Source organism: Channa argus, chromosome 5 (assembly GCF_033026475.1).
Source record: "Channa argus isolate prfri chromosome 5, Channa argus male v1.0, whole genome shotgun sequence".
NCBI lineage: Eukaryota > Metazoa > Chordata > Actinopteri > Anabantiformes > Channidae > Channa > Channa argus.
Window position 1 is genome coordinate 10,515,035 of NC_090201.1, and position 15,799 is coordinate 10,530,833.

General features: G+C 38.5%; 1 protein-coding gene across 2 annotated transcripts in view; it reads right to left on the reverse strand.

Annotated features, from left to right (window-relative positions):
* LOC137127043 (MICOS complex subunit mic25a-like) overlaps window positions 1-15,799 on the reverse strand; it is a 51,919-nt gene that overhangs the window by 35,785 nt on the left and 335 nt on the right. The window contains exons 2-5 of one of the 2 annotated variants that reach the window (XM_067503369.1): window positions 15,373-15,457; window positions 15,029-15,083; window positions 14,664-14,814; window positions 851-871 (exon numbers count right to left, since the gene is read on the reverse strand). In XM_067503369.1, the coding sequence (XP_067359470.1) occupies window positions 851-871; window positions 14,664-14,814; window positions 15,029-15,083; window positions 15,373-15,457 (312 nt within the window). The remainder of the gene's footprint in view (window positions 1-850; window positions 872-14,663; window positions 14,815-15,028; window positions 15,084-15,372; window positions 15,458-15,799) is intronic. The other variant, XM_067503370.1, reaches the window with a different exon arrangement.

Below are 15,799 nucleotides of genomic sequence, written 5' to 3' on the forward strand. Positions count from 1 at the left end.
GCATTCAAGGATAAATAATAAGTATGCACAGGATGAGCACAGGATAGCTGAATTCTCTCTAAGATACACACATTTGATCTTAAAGTCTGCAATACAATGCTAATTATTCAGTGCTAGAGCCATTATGATCAAATACTGCTTCTAACCAATAAGGGTAATGAGTGAAGCTGTGCTACTGCAATTTGAACATGATATGGTGCATGAACACAATGAAAGCTGCCTGGAAGCCAGGCTACAATAGGGCAAGGATTTATGTAGCACTGAAACTCAGAAAATGTTTGTTACAAATACACAAGACACATACACACATGTTGTGTCATGGTTTATTGGTGACAGATTGCTGTACCCGAACTGTGCATTAGTGTATGTGATAAAGATCAAATGGAGCGGCCGCATCTTCTCTGGATGATCTTCCGTGCTATCAGCTGATAAAGGACACAGGCATGCAGATACACACTTACAGTACATACAGATTGACATTACATGTATTGTAATCCAGTCTAATCTCATCATAAGTTAACAGGCACAGCCGCAAATCCGTATACTGTGGTCATTGAACGATTTCTTTCTACAGCAGCTGTTTGGTGCTTAAGGGCTGCATGTGCGTATGTGTGTTTGCGTTTAAAATCACCTCTACCAGTAGCACAGATGATGTGTAATTTTCTAGATGAATACCTCTCAAAGTGTTGTGTGGAATAGTGGTGGCAGCACACTCACAGCTTCGCTTTAATGCACGATCAAAACATGACATTTGAATAGAGAAAAAAGAGTGAGAGAGAAAAAGGAAGTAGAAGGAGCAAATAACCCGAGTTCTAAAAAAGGAGGAAGAAGCAATGTTGGTGCTGCTTACCCAGGCATCCAAATCTGCTGGCTGGGAAAGAGAGAAGGAAGAGTGGTTAGTGAGACAACAGATGGAATGAGGGTGACACACAGTTGCAAGACATAGTGACAAGACATGAAGGAGGGGAGACAGGTGTAATAAGGAAAACAAAGGTGATTTAAAAACAAACAGCCAGAAATTGGGGGACAGGGATAGGGATGGCTCACAGTTAGGTAGAGGTAGACTTTGTTAATCCAAATGAATGGATATTGCATTAGTTCACCACTTAACCATGTCTCTCTCTCTCACAAACACACAAACCTTATAATCACTACAGTGATATTTAAAATTATTTAAGCCCCATTGCAAATGAGGTGGTTTTGCTAAATAGCTCAACACAACTAATGTTACAAGTAGTTCCTCAAAAGTCAACACAAAATGCAACTTTTAATGACTAAGCAGTCTCACAGACGTGGTGTTTTTGGTATTGTGTTAAGTGATGAAACCAAACTGGAATCTTTGGACCGCGATGAGCGGCCTCTTTGGCAGAAGAATAAAGCATACACTGAAAAAAAACACGCTGCCTACAGTGAAGCATTGCAGTGGCTTGGTGATGCTCTGGGGCTGCTTTGCTTCCTGTGGCACTGTAAACCGGCAGAGTGCGCCACTTGTAACATTAGTTTTATAAAGCTATTGAAATTGTTCTTAAGACACCTATATTGTCATTGAGCACATATACATATTACACATACATTTTACAATAAAATTCTTTCTCTGCACTTAATCCATCCCCCTGGGGGGAGCAGAGGTCAGCAGGGGGACACTCAAGGAGTTGAACAATTTTTAATGCAACTGTATGCAGAATGTTAGCTCCTTAAATGAAACTATAACTGATATGTACAAAACTAACTTGCCAGATGACTGGATTGTGTTGGCTGAAATGTCATTTTACATACTGCATATTCTGTGACAAAGCAACTCACTGGTTGGCCAAAGTAATCCTATAAAGTTTGAGACTGTATGTAGTTTAAAAACTATTAAAACTACTAAAAACTATTTTACTTGAATTTAAAAAGATGCCTTGACTTTTTTTCAGTAAGAGTTGTAATATTTGCAATTTGTTTGGCACAACTGTGCCTACTGGTAAAGCCCTACAACAAAACAATTTTAGTTTTCTAATCATTGTGAGTGTTTATGAAATTACACAATAAAACCAAACAATATTATTCTGTCAATAATAAATTTTTTGTCCTTTTGGCTTATCCTTTGAGTTCAGGGTCGCCAAAGCGGATCATTTGTCCGCATGTTGAGCTGGCACAGTTTTTAGGCCGGATTTTGTTTTACCACAGGTGCATCAATTTCCAGCTTGCACATCTGAACGGCAGTAATGGTATATCGATGCATGTTTATTATTTACGTAACAACACATCTCAGCAAAACCTGGAACACAGGCTTACTATTTGTTTTAATGTATTTTACTGACCTGTGAATGGATCTTGAACAGAACCATGTAATTTTCTATTAAAGAAAACACAAAACTACTGTACACCTATTGCCAAATCTAATAACCTTCTGTTAAAGCATAATTGGCATGAACAAACAGGACACCGTATTTTGGTATGTCTAGCCTTGTCTACTTAAACCAAGTGGTCCCAAGCTCAGCATTAGAAACAGAAAGAAAAGAAAGGGATAGATTAGAACGGTGGGTGGCTCTAATGTTGCTATGCCTCATAAAAACACCATTCAGTTAAATGAGGTGAACTCACAAAGCCAGTTGCTGCAAAATGCATTTGTGTGTGTGTGTGTGCGTGTGCATGCTGGGTAATCCATGTAACGGATACAGCTGATGCCATCTGTTTAACCTCCCTGCTCCTCTGTGGCCAGCCCTAAACTGAATATGTGTTTGAGTTTGACTGTATGTGTGTGTGGGTGGCCTCCCACTGAGTGCTCACAGGAGTGTGGCGGACCCATTTCCATAGATGGTAGACTTTATAAGAGAGGTGTAGGAGCTTGGTTGTGATAAAGATGCAAATAAACACACAGCCAAGCAGTTTGTTGCAGTCCATGGGCCATAGCGGACAATGGCATTTGAGGTACATGGATTCATTTTTTTGGCTCTGAACTCCCTGGTGACCAGCCGTCTGCTTAAGGCTGGAACAGCCTGGATCTACTGGGCTAGCAAAAACAAAGCAAGTGATGTGTTCCCAAAAGACTACAGCTCATATACTCACTGAGATTGTTACCAAGATAAAGCTGCAACATTGTAATTAAGTTAATTGGAACTCCTCAGTAAACAACTGAGTTATGTGAATAACTGAGAACAACCTTATAAATGCCTTCCAGGAGAAGTTATCTGATAATGTGCACCACTATCATCATATGTAAATGATATCACATCTACCCCCTTTATGCTTTCAAGTGTGGCTAACTTTCAATACTTTTGATTTCTGATGTGCTTAAACCAATAACTTTGAATCAAGCATTTTAATAATGCTTGATTTTATCCTGGTCTACAATCTATCCTGGTCTACAATCTACTCCAGGCATGTCACCTTAACCAGATTATCCATAGAACCATTTTATAGGTATAGAATCTTTTAACGCATTTAATGGATCTCAATACATTAAAATGTCTGTTTAGCTGAATCACGTTTGCTGTGGGTGTAGCATTGGGGTCACCAGATGCACCATCTCAGCAATGCTTCATGCTTGATTTAGACTTCAAACCTCTACAGTTAGACAACACACTCTGTGTTGCCAGTGTCTACATCTGTGTGGAGGTGAAACAGTAACCTAGACACAGAGAATCTGACATTAGACTTGTGTGAGTGCATGTTACTGGGTGGAACCTTTTGGCCTACCAACTTAGATGGAAAGAAATGCTTCTTTCGATATCAATTGCAAATGCACGAATGTACATATGAATAAATCTATGTATTTGGAGGGAAAACATTTTGGTGTGGCCTTCTATCCAGAGTAAGGAGAGAGGAAAGAGGGAGAGAGAAAAAGAAATGTAGAAAGAGGGCTAAAATGAGGATTAGGATGTAGAATCTCACTTGCAGACACTGTTTGTGCAGTCCAACTCCTGATTTGGCTTTTTAATAAGAAAGAAAAAGATGAAGACAAAGACAAATACAGACAAAAACTACAAAATAAGGGCTAATTCAATGACAGCTTTCTTCCTGTCATAACACAACAGAAACAAGTATGGTGCACTTTTATCACGAGTGGCAGTAATAAACGCCACTAGTGGAGCTGAGTGCTTTGACCCCAGCTCTTGTGTGGTCGATGCTGATGTTTGGCCAAAACTTCAGAGTGTTTGTGTGGATTTGCCCTCAAAGGCAAACGGAACGATCCACAGAGAGATGCACACACACACAAACACACACACACACACAAACACACACAGTGGCATTTAATAATCTCTAGCATGTTACTGTATCATTTTTTGGGTAGAAATTTTGAACAGTGCACACATAATAATTAATAATTACATAGATATAGAAACATGCAACCCCTTATTGATTTTTATACTTTCCTTATATATTGAGGCAAATTTGAGTTCACTACACTGTATTTATATCATCTGTTCATTGCCCTTCATCTTACAATTATAATTACAGAAGAGGTATTTCGTTAGAGCAGAAACTGAGTCTGAAAAGCCTCAGAGCTCTGAAAAATGTCCCTAAATTCTCCTTTAATTTAAAGGTTTATAGGGCTCAGAAGAACAGATTTTTTATTTATTTTTTTTACATAAAAAGCATTGTTCAGTGTCAAAAGCATCTGTTCTCCACAGCCATGTAAACCTTTACAAAAAGTGAGAGTTTAGAAAAATCTTTCTGGTGTTTAAACTTTTGATTGGAATTCTTTGCTGATGGCACCTGTGCTAGGAAAGCTATTTAAATTATTTGAAAGCAGGAGGTGAGATTACTAGCCCTGGTATTGGAATTAACAGTATTATTTCACAACATTCTTCCTGATCTCTCATACACACATACAGTACAGACAAAAGAAGAAACAGTAAAAGCCAAAGTACACTAGTGACATACAACATGATGCTCATAAAAATATTTGCACCTTTTGCTTTCTATGTAAGCCCCAGTCTGATGTGCATCATTGAGTCTGTCGCATTTTCCAGCACTGTAAATTTACCTGAACTACAACATTTAGGCTTATATTATACCTTGACTGCTACTTATGATAACTGTTGTAAGTGTTAACTAGTGCACTACTTTAAGAAATTACATAACTGACAATACATAATTATACACCTCTGTACAAGGCTGTAAGGCTCACCCCAACCGGTCAAGTCAGATGGCCGCCCACCCTGAGCCTGGTTCTGCTGGAGGTTTCTCCCATTAAAGGGAGTTTTTCCTCTCCACTGTTGCCTATGGCTTGCTCAAGGGGGATTTGTTGGGTTGCTTCTACATACTTGTGTAGTCTGGACTTTATTCTGTAAAGTGCCTTGAGATGACTTTGTTGTAAATTGGCGCTATATAAATAAAGTTGAATTGAATTGAATTGAATTGAATTGAATTGAATTGAATTGAATTGAATTCATCTCAATCACATGCTATTGATCGCTTTAGTTCCCAGCAGCATAACAAGAGGCGACCAGAGGCTTTTTCATGGTTCTGCATCAGTGGGGGTTATAAGCACATCCACTCCATGCGACTGTGGCGCATGAAGATAGAGCGGTCATCCACCAATCTCGCAGTTGTTGGTTCAATCCCAGTCACATGTTAAAGTGTCCTTAAGCAAGACACTTGGCAAACTGCATGGCAGCTCCCCCATCATTGTGTGTGTGTGCGATTGTGGGCGTGAATGGGTGAATAAGAAGTAGTATAAAGCGCCTTGAGTGCCAACAGGTAGTAAAACGCTATATAAGTGCAGACCATTTACCATTTAATGCACAGTCTCGACGGCAGTTCAGATATAGATGCGTTAGACATCACAGTAACACCTGTAGATGATGCACAGCACACACCTGTATGCACCCACAGACTCACACTTAAACATGCTCACACTCTGCAGTAGAAATACCAGAGGCATGAATTGGTTAGTTTAGCGGTTTGCTCATTAAATAAGTGTCCTCATCACACTTTGGGAGTGGAGGGGTGTTAAATTAATTAACACCTTATCATCAGCCTGATTTTCTACCACTGGCTGGTATTTGGACAAATAGAGAAGAAACAAAAGACAGATACCAAGATGAAAGGGAAATGAGAAGACATAGAAAGAGGAAGATCAGGAGGACCACTTTTTAGAAGAAAATGAAGGAGAGAGGCAATGAGAGAAGGAAAACAAGGGTCGGCATGAGAGATCAGAGAAGGACCAGTAACCACAGGCATCTGCCTATTAGCGCAGATCTTCTCACATTTAGCCAAAACTAGTGATGTGCTACAAAGTTTTATATTTTATGTCCAAACTTAAACAATAATCAAGTTTCTGCACCTTGGAGAAAACATATCAACTTCAAACAAGAACAGGTAAAAGGTAGTCACATATTCTAACTATTTAAACCCACCATTAGGATCCTATCAAGATATTTCTCCTTTTGAAGTGGAGTTTTGCTTGGGTACACAAGACAATGGTCTTCATCATACTGTAAGTAAATTCTAATACCAAGTTTTCAACATAACATTTTCTAGAAAGTAAATAGGGATCATGTGTGAAAACAAACTTCACTATATTTTTTATTTTCATTGGCAAATATACCTAAACTCTACCGACTCTGTGAGCACAAGACATAAGATGAATAAATATAATATGACACAAGGCCACATTAATTCACGTTATAGTCTTCCGGCATATATTGTACAAAATGAATCACAGGTTTCAACGCTTTTGTTTGAAAGCATGTGTCACTTAGCAAACATGATACATGAGACAGACCCACAAATTGTTCAGAAAACCAGAAATCCTATGAGTTAAAAAGCCTTTGACCAATGCTTTTGATCATTCCTACATAAATCATTATTGCCCTATTTGAGAGCGAGCATCTGTACAACATTACTTTCCCTCCAGATAGGAAGACTTGTTCAGCTGTCTCATTACATCATGACTGCTCTCTGATGGGAGAGGTATTCCACTCCTACACATTTGTCCTTTGAACCGATTTGTGCTAGACACCCCCTCACACACCAACCCCCACCCCCGCTCTACACCGATCAAAATCTCCTCAGCCGGTGAGCACTCTGCTCGTCAGCAATTACTGTCGCTCGAGATGATGGGGGAGCACTGTACGTGTGTCTGTATGTGTGTGTGTGTATGAGTACAAGTTAGTGAGAGCGTGCACAAAGGGCTTAGCTGATTTAACATGCAGAAAAGATGTCAAGTCTGTGATTACACTAGCTGATAAAAATTGGTTTAACCGTATGTGAATGTGTGTCTGAACTGCTGTTGTGCTTTACACTGTCAGTGTCTTCGAGAAAAACATTCAGAGTTTGTGTGTGAATTTGCATATGTGCAACTTCACAGTATGTCACCTTTGCAGACTCAAAAGCCATTGCTATGATGAAGAATAATATTTTCACCAAGTTTCAATATAAATCTACTCTTTTAAACGTTCATCTTCATTGATTTGTGTTTCTCTTCTTACACCGAATTTTCTTCTCCCTCTCTTCCCCTTCTCCACCCTCTGTCCCTGTCTGGCTAACAAGCAGAGCTGGCTGGCAGGAAGAGTGAGACATCTGAAGGTACTACTGTACCACGCTCCAAGTCTCTTTCAGCTCCTATAGTAGAGGTGCAAGCTGGTGAAGGTCCAAAATAGTGACACTATTTTAAAGAATGATGTTCCTTAGAAATACTGTAAAAACATAAGCAAACCCTGCACTCCTTTCAGATAATAAAGGGACTGAGTTCTACATGGACATTTATTTTTGTACTGCTTTTGCAACTGATATCACAAGTATACCTGCAACCAATATATGATGGACAAAGTCACTGCACAGATACGCAGTATTAAAGGACAGCTGTCACTAATGCATTCCGTTCAATGAGTATCTGAAAGTAAACTGCTCAACAATTATGTGCTATCATCTGGTGAAAACAAACATTTATAGTTCCCATTTTAGATATAGCCTACACTGTCATCTTGGGTCAAATGGGGGAAAAAAACACTGAGAGATTATTTTGGGATCAGCTGGGTACAGCTGAACCAATATGGCCATCTGCTGCTGAAAAACAAACACTCAAAACAGCTGAAATGATTTGAAGTGACAGAGAGTTCAGTTCAGCGAGGTGGGAAGAGATGGTGAGGTAGTAGATTACTGTATTTGCCTCAAAGCATAGATCTGATTTGTTATGAAGTCTTCAAAGATGCTACAGGTTGACAACATGACCACATTATATGTAATCAACAAGATAAACGAAACAATTAAAGAAATTATATAAATAAGGGCTGTAGGGGGCCGCAGTGGTGGTTGGTAGAGTGGCCGGCTACAGGTCATAGGGTCGGAGGTTTGCGTCCCGCTCTTCCCGACCACATGTCGAAGTGTCCCTGGGCAAAAACTGAATCCCCAAAAGCCCGTCCCCATCCTCAGCCTGCAGTGACGGTACCAAGCCCGGTAGAAATAGGGGAGAGTTGTGTCAGAAAGGGCTGTAAGCCGAAAGGACAAAGTATAATAATAATAAAAATTAAAAATAAAAATAAAAATAAGGGATGCGCTAAAACAATAGCAATCAGTATAAAAGCTGAGAACATAGTCAGTGATCTTAAACAAATGTCAATTGGACTTGGAGAGCAGGGCAGTCTGCATATTCAGTGGAAAACAACATTTCCAACCTTGTCAAGTGTCATTTCGAACTGTTTCTATGCAACAGGGAGATATTTTTAAACGTGGTAATACCTGCTTTGGTCTGGGTTTCTCATTTTAGCATGGACTTTAATTAACATTCTTTTGGACAGTGTCAAATGCTTCGTTATAAGTCATCACACATACATGCATGCGAGTGACATCCATGTGTGCACACACAACCAAAGAACCGGGACTGATAGGTTAAAGAAAAAAAGATGAGAGACAGCGGTGGTGGAAAAAAGGCTGGAAGAACACCTCGCCCAGAAGCACATGTTGCTGTGCAGTGCACACAACCTTCCTACTCTTTTTTTAGTCTTAAACATGCTTCAACAATGCCATCTAGTGCCTATTCATGGGATTAACTCACGTTTCCCTATCACACCTTCACTAGTCATGTTTAGCTAAATCCTAGACATACCAACTAACAAAATGCAGCCACTTGAGGGAAACTTTTACTGTATATCATATAAAAAAAAGAGCAGGTTTCTGACCATCCCTAAAAAACAAAGTGAGCTATACTACTTTAAATCCAATCCTGCCCACGACTGCATTCACCAGGATACAGGATAAAACCTCCGTCATTTGCTGTTTAACTGATTACACCACAATTTGGTGAGGGTGTTATCAGAAAGACGAGGTGAGAAAACAGGGACATCAGGACTGACCAAATGGGACCATCACTTGTTATCTCACATTATAGCATCCACTGTGCAACACCACTAAATTCATCAAAGTATCATTATTTACAATGAGGGAAAAAAAAATCTTTTTACAATTATTCTTCACAGCCTACAAAACTGCAAAACTATTTTGGCTTTTGGCTAATTTTTATTGAAAATTAGAAAAATATGGCAGAAGGCAGTGTCAACATGATACCCCTGTAGAAAAAAAACCCCTAATGATTAGTTGGTGTGAGTCAACCAGATGTCCCTCTCAAGTTTGAACAGACTATAAAAGACAGAGTAGCAAGGCAGCGTGAGACATTTAGAATAACCTATTTTCCCACACTGAAATTGACCTTAAAATTGCTTCCAGGAGTAATAAACTTTTGAATGAAGCAGAAAGGACAGAGATAAAGGGAAGTTAGGAGTCAGGAAGCCTCAGTTAAGATGATGTGATCAATTCAGACTTTCAATACCAAAAATGCATGTAATAAATCAATGTACATATTTACTGTAATACAATACAAAGTATAAGTTTGTATAAATTTGTTTGTGATTTTAATTTATGCACATGGACTTTCTGTTAGATCAGCGGCTTTCGGCTTGTCACAGCGGAACACGGTCCGCAAGTTGATTTGAGTTTTATGCAACCCTCCCATTTTGTCCGGGCGCAGGACTGGCACCAAGGTAGCCCTTGATGGCTGGGCCACACCTAGTGGAATGGGATTCGATCCCGCAGGCCTTCTGCATCCCAACCCGATGCTCTACCCATTGAGCCACCAGGCCCCACCTTTAAATTTCTACTAAACTGATCTAAATTTACTGGATAGCTGATAAATGCTGGCTTTTAGTATACACAGATACAAGCAAATCTGAAATAGGTCTGATAGGTTTAAATCATTCATCCTTGCACAAGTCCTAAAGTTGATTATTCTCACCCAACCTAGGAAGCATCTGAAATTCAGTAGCTTTAAGCAGGCACTTGTTATTGTCTGTGTGTGTGACTATGTGTGAGTTGCTCAGCACTGAATGCCTGTGCATTCTAAAAGCATTTTATTTGCAGTAAGAATGACACCTCTGAGGCAGAGAGAATAGTTGGGGGAAGAAAATACACACAGTAGGTGCTAATGAAAGAAAGGAGAGAAGAGACTAGGTGTTAATGTAACTTGTCTCTTCTGTGTCTCCACTGAAGGTGTAACTGTTAAGGCCTAAGTATAGTTTCAGAACAAGGTAGGATGTCGATAAAGCTGAGTTGTATTCAGTACACTTTTTCTGAGAGCACCTTTGTGGGTGGAGTGAGAAATTGGAAGAAGGATTATAAAGCGGAAGTAGCAGTTAGCATAAAAAAATTATTAACATTGTACAGAAATAAGATATTGTCCACATTTACTGGTATGTTAAAAAATTTAAATCTAATAAGAATCCCCTTTAGGGAAAATGTGATGTGTCTGTCTTTATAGAATCTTTATGTTTAGGTTTAGGATTATTTGGCTACTATTTAGCACTAATCAGTCCTTTCAGCTGTTATCTGAACCCCCCCACTTCAACTTGAATAAAAAAAAGGGCTTTTTAACTGTCAATGGAGGACTTTCAGAACAACACCTCAGTGAGAATAACAGTACATGCTGCCACTAAGTGCCAGGTTTCATTGAGCTACAGAAATTTATATAGTACATGAAAAAATATGGCACAGGAGGAAGGTATTCACAGTTAAGTGCTACACAAGAAGCCTCTGTTTAGATTATATTAATAACACAACAGTAAAAAAAAAAAAATTAAAAAATACAATGATAAGAGTATATAGTACTGATGGAACTAAATTAACCATGCAAGTAGATATCCTCTAAAAACACACACAAACACACACGAATACACACACAAAAAAAACACACACCTCCAATGTCAATTGACACAGCCAGTTTCATGCAGATGTATGCACAAGCAAAGATACACATACAAAAACAGTCTCAGTGGTGGCAGTTGGCACTGAGATAGGAAAGAAAGTGGCTAATGTGAGTGTTTGTGACAGGCAGCCTGAGGCAGTGTGGGGAACAGCTCAGCTCTCTGACAGGTGTTGCCACCACACCTCCATCACCACCTCCTCACCCAAACACACAACCTGCATGCTGGGGAGCAAGGAGTGCACATGGGGGAGGAGACTGGAGTGTTTGCTATATACTGTATGTGTTTGTGTATTATGATAGCATGGATGTGAATGTCTCTGTGGGAGTCTGTGCGTGTGTGTGTGCGTGCACCGTGTCCCTTTGGGAAATAAGGCAGCTCCCAAAGTACTCGTGGGGGGGTTAAAGAGGCTTTTTCTGTAAGCCTCCAGCTGAGTTGTTGCTGACAGATGCAAGGTTGATTGACACCCAAAGAAAAAAGGGAATCCCTCTTTCTAAGTAGAGAGATTTCATATGGATGGAGTTCTTGAATCAGATTTCCAGGTGCTTTCAATCCACACACAACAACAACAAAAAAACAAACATTTAAATCATAGTAATGATTTCTGTGTGATATTTTAGAAAAGGGGGAGAAATTAAGATGGGGAACAATTGTGTGAGACAAGTGAGCAGACAAAAGCTTAGACCGAAGAAGGGCAGGTGAGAAAGAGAAAAAGGTGGTAAAGGAGAAGCAATGGGAGAGGGAGACTCACATAAATGCTCTCTGAACTACTGTACTACATGTACTTCACCTTAAAGTCAGAAAAATGTTCCCTCTCTTTTGGATTTCTGCATTGACTGTCTCAGTTAATGCAGAAATTAGGAGCTTGGTAGTTTGTGAGCCAGCAGTGACTTCCAGCAGCTAAGTAGTAGCTTAAAGCCTCAGTACAAGAGTAGCAGCACCATAACACTGACAGGCGTGAGCTCCCATCGCTAACCTTGGCCTACTCTGATTGGTTGGTAGGCGAGGCATACCAAAATGTTCTGCAAAGCAGAAGGCTTTGAAAGGCTCTGTCTATATTAACATTTGTTTTGGAGCATATTTCAGCTATAAAGTATAATAAAAATTCTTACCAGCTGCAGCTTTAAACATACAGATAAAAATCTGCTTTGCACATAGTTTTAGTATATTGTATAGATCTCCATGGGAATGTGTTGTTGACAGGTGCAAATACATGATGCAGCTATTACAGGGAGCTTCTTAGGGTTTGTGCACAACTAATATACTGACTGAGCTACAGCCTCCCCTGGATTCCAAAATTCACAGGCAGAATAAATCCTTAAGTTATCTGCCCACTTCAAAACAAACGGATCCTGACAGTCTATAATGATTATTGCCTTGCCGGAAAAAGAAGAAAACAGGGTTGGGAGGAAAGAGTATTCAGTTTCTCATTGCTAAGCAAAATCATTAATTGTTTGGAGACCATATCAGTGTAAACAGAGCTAGTGGCTTCATTCAGTATTCATTAGAGTTGGCCGGTACACCCACAGTGCAGCACAAATAAGATGGACAGAGCAAGAGAGGGAAAAGTCGAAGAGAGATAAACTGTGTTGAATTTGTGACAAAGTGATTCGAAAAGTCCAACAGAGGAATTACAAATGTATGACATTGTTGTCTGTCAATTTTACATATCAGTACTAACAAACACAGTCTCTTTTCCATACAGATACTCCAAGTACAGATTCTTTTTAAACCCCAATTATACCATAGAATTTTACACTGGAATGTGCCCAACACTTAAGTCAGATTTAGTCAAAGAATTGATTCTCTACTTTGCATCAAATCCTAAAGAAACTAACTGGCTGTCAACTCTGATTCAATCCCACACAATATACTGCTGGTTGACTTATGATCAATCTGTGTTTCATCAAGCACATTTGACAAGCCAAAGCAGAGCTTTAAGTCACACGAAGGACATGCTAACGGAAGAATAATTAAAGAAGAAGAAAAAGAAGGAGAAGAAGGAGAAGAAGAATTAAAGCTACCAGTGCCTCAGTAGATGACATTCAACGTCTCAACAGTATAGGAAATTTAACCTAAAACTGCATTCTTGTTAAACAGCAAAACATTTTGAGTTTAAATCTTCTAATTGTGTGAAACCTTATAGATTTAAAATGTTAAAAACAGTGGCCTACTACAACTCTTGGTGTAACTGATGGACTCAACAAACCGAGACTTGAGACTAACTGGTCACTGATGTTAACTCTAAGGCAAAAAAACAGAAGAAAGCAGTGTATCTGTTTTAATATGGAGTAATTTTCTAAGCACTTATTGAGTTACAAATATTTAGTTTTACTGCCAAAGTGTTTTTAAGTTGAATTTATCTCCATTGAATCAAATCACACTGATGGCAACTTTTTAGTTTACAAATGCATAAAATGCAATTGGCAAATATAATATGCTGGTGCTCAATATGCTATTTTTGTTACCCAGTCAGATGAGACTTTTTATTTATATATATATATATATATATATATATATATATATATATATATATATATATATATATATATATATATATATATATATATGTATGTGTGTGTGTGTGTGTGTGTGTGTGTGTATATATATCATATATATACACACATACACATATATATATATACATATATACACACATATATATACATATATATACATATATACACATATGTATATACATACATACATATATACACATATATACACTAACACACACATATACACACACACACACATATATATATGTATATGATGTATGTATGTGTGTATATGTGTGTATATATATATATATCATATATACATACATACACATATATATATACATATATATATAAACACATATATATACATATATACACATATGTATATACATACATACATAAATATACACACATATATATACACATATATACACTAACACACACACATATACACACACACACATACATACATCATATACATATATATATATATATATATATATATATATATATATATGTGTGTGTGTGTGTATGTATGTATATATATGATATATATATACACACATACACACACACACACACACACACACACATATATATATATATACATATATATACACACATATATATACATATATACACATATGTATATACATATATACACTAACACACACACATATACACACACACACACATATACACACACATACACACATACATATATATGTATGTATGTATGTGTGTATGTGGCGTTTTTCCAGTTGTCAAATAAACTGAACAGGCAACCTTCCTGTCACAACCTTTCTTCTCTAACTATCAGACCACTGCCACTTGAAGCTTTTCAAAACAGAAAGACAAGAACAGCTCAAAAGATAAAAACTTATAGGAAATACACAGTAAACTAAGTTCAAGTCATCCACTAGTGGGCTAGTGGAAAACTAAACTGGCACTTGCTGTGGGCCCCACAGTGTTTACTTACAAGTATTTTAGACTTTTCTTGCTCTTCATAGGCCTTCCCTTTCTCAATGATGAGGGCAGGGGTCAGCTCATCAAGACTTGTGGTTGCTGCGGTCTCTCTCTGGGCCAGACGGCCCAACTGCTCCTTCACCAGTGCCTGTTGCCGCTCAAAGCTGAAGTAGGAAAATTTCAGTTGTACAGATACAGATACTGGTTTCTTGTTAACTTTTGGTACGAAGCCTCCAAATATCAACGTGACTAAAAAACGTGTTGCATGCAAAACATCCGCATATTGTACACTACTTACAACAGACTTACATCTATTGGCATGTTAAACTATAAATCAACACAGTAAATAACAAGAAACTTGACATTCTGAGCACCTACTCTTTGCGCAGTTCTTCTTGTATTTCTGTAGTGAAGGGTCTTGTTGGTTTTGAACCTAAAATTCCAGTAGACAAAATATCAATACTATTAGCATTTATCTTATAAAATAACAAGTATAATTTTAACATGTAGGTTAACTCCAAACACATCCTCTTTAAGATGTTTTTCTAATAAATATGTGGTTAAGAATAACTCCGTTAATATTTCCTCTTATTCGGTGCTTTTTGTAAACGTTACACTGCAGTAGAATTGGCGTTAATCAGACATGAGAGCTTGTATGTGGACATGTTTATTGATACTGTGGGAGCTCTGATAGAAAGAGAGGGACTTTGACTGGGACATACTTGTTGATTTGTCCAGAGAAGTTGGGGGCTTGGCGCTGTCAGACCCCTGAGATTCCCTCATCCGCCGGAGAACATCCTCTGAGAGCTGGACAGGAATAAGACAATAAAGACAGATACAACACTGACATTACACACTTCATTTATTATCCTACTGTCTAAAGTGCTGGTTAATGGACGGTACTAGCTACTGTTGCACTAACGCAGTCTAGCTAATATTTCGGGTATGCTGTCTCCATCGTACTGGCTTTTAACAACTAGCTGCACATTACGGCTGATCAACGTAGTGCACACTACCAGAGCTACCTACTCACTAACTCTATTCCAGGCAACGGGTAACGGTAACTACTCATAGGGGGAGAGTGGCTGACCAGGTTCAATTGAGGACATGGGACCTGTCAGACTTTACCGTTACCATAAAAGCTCACTG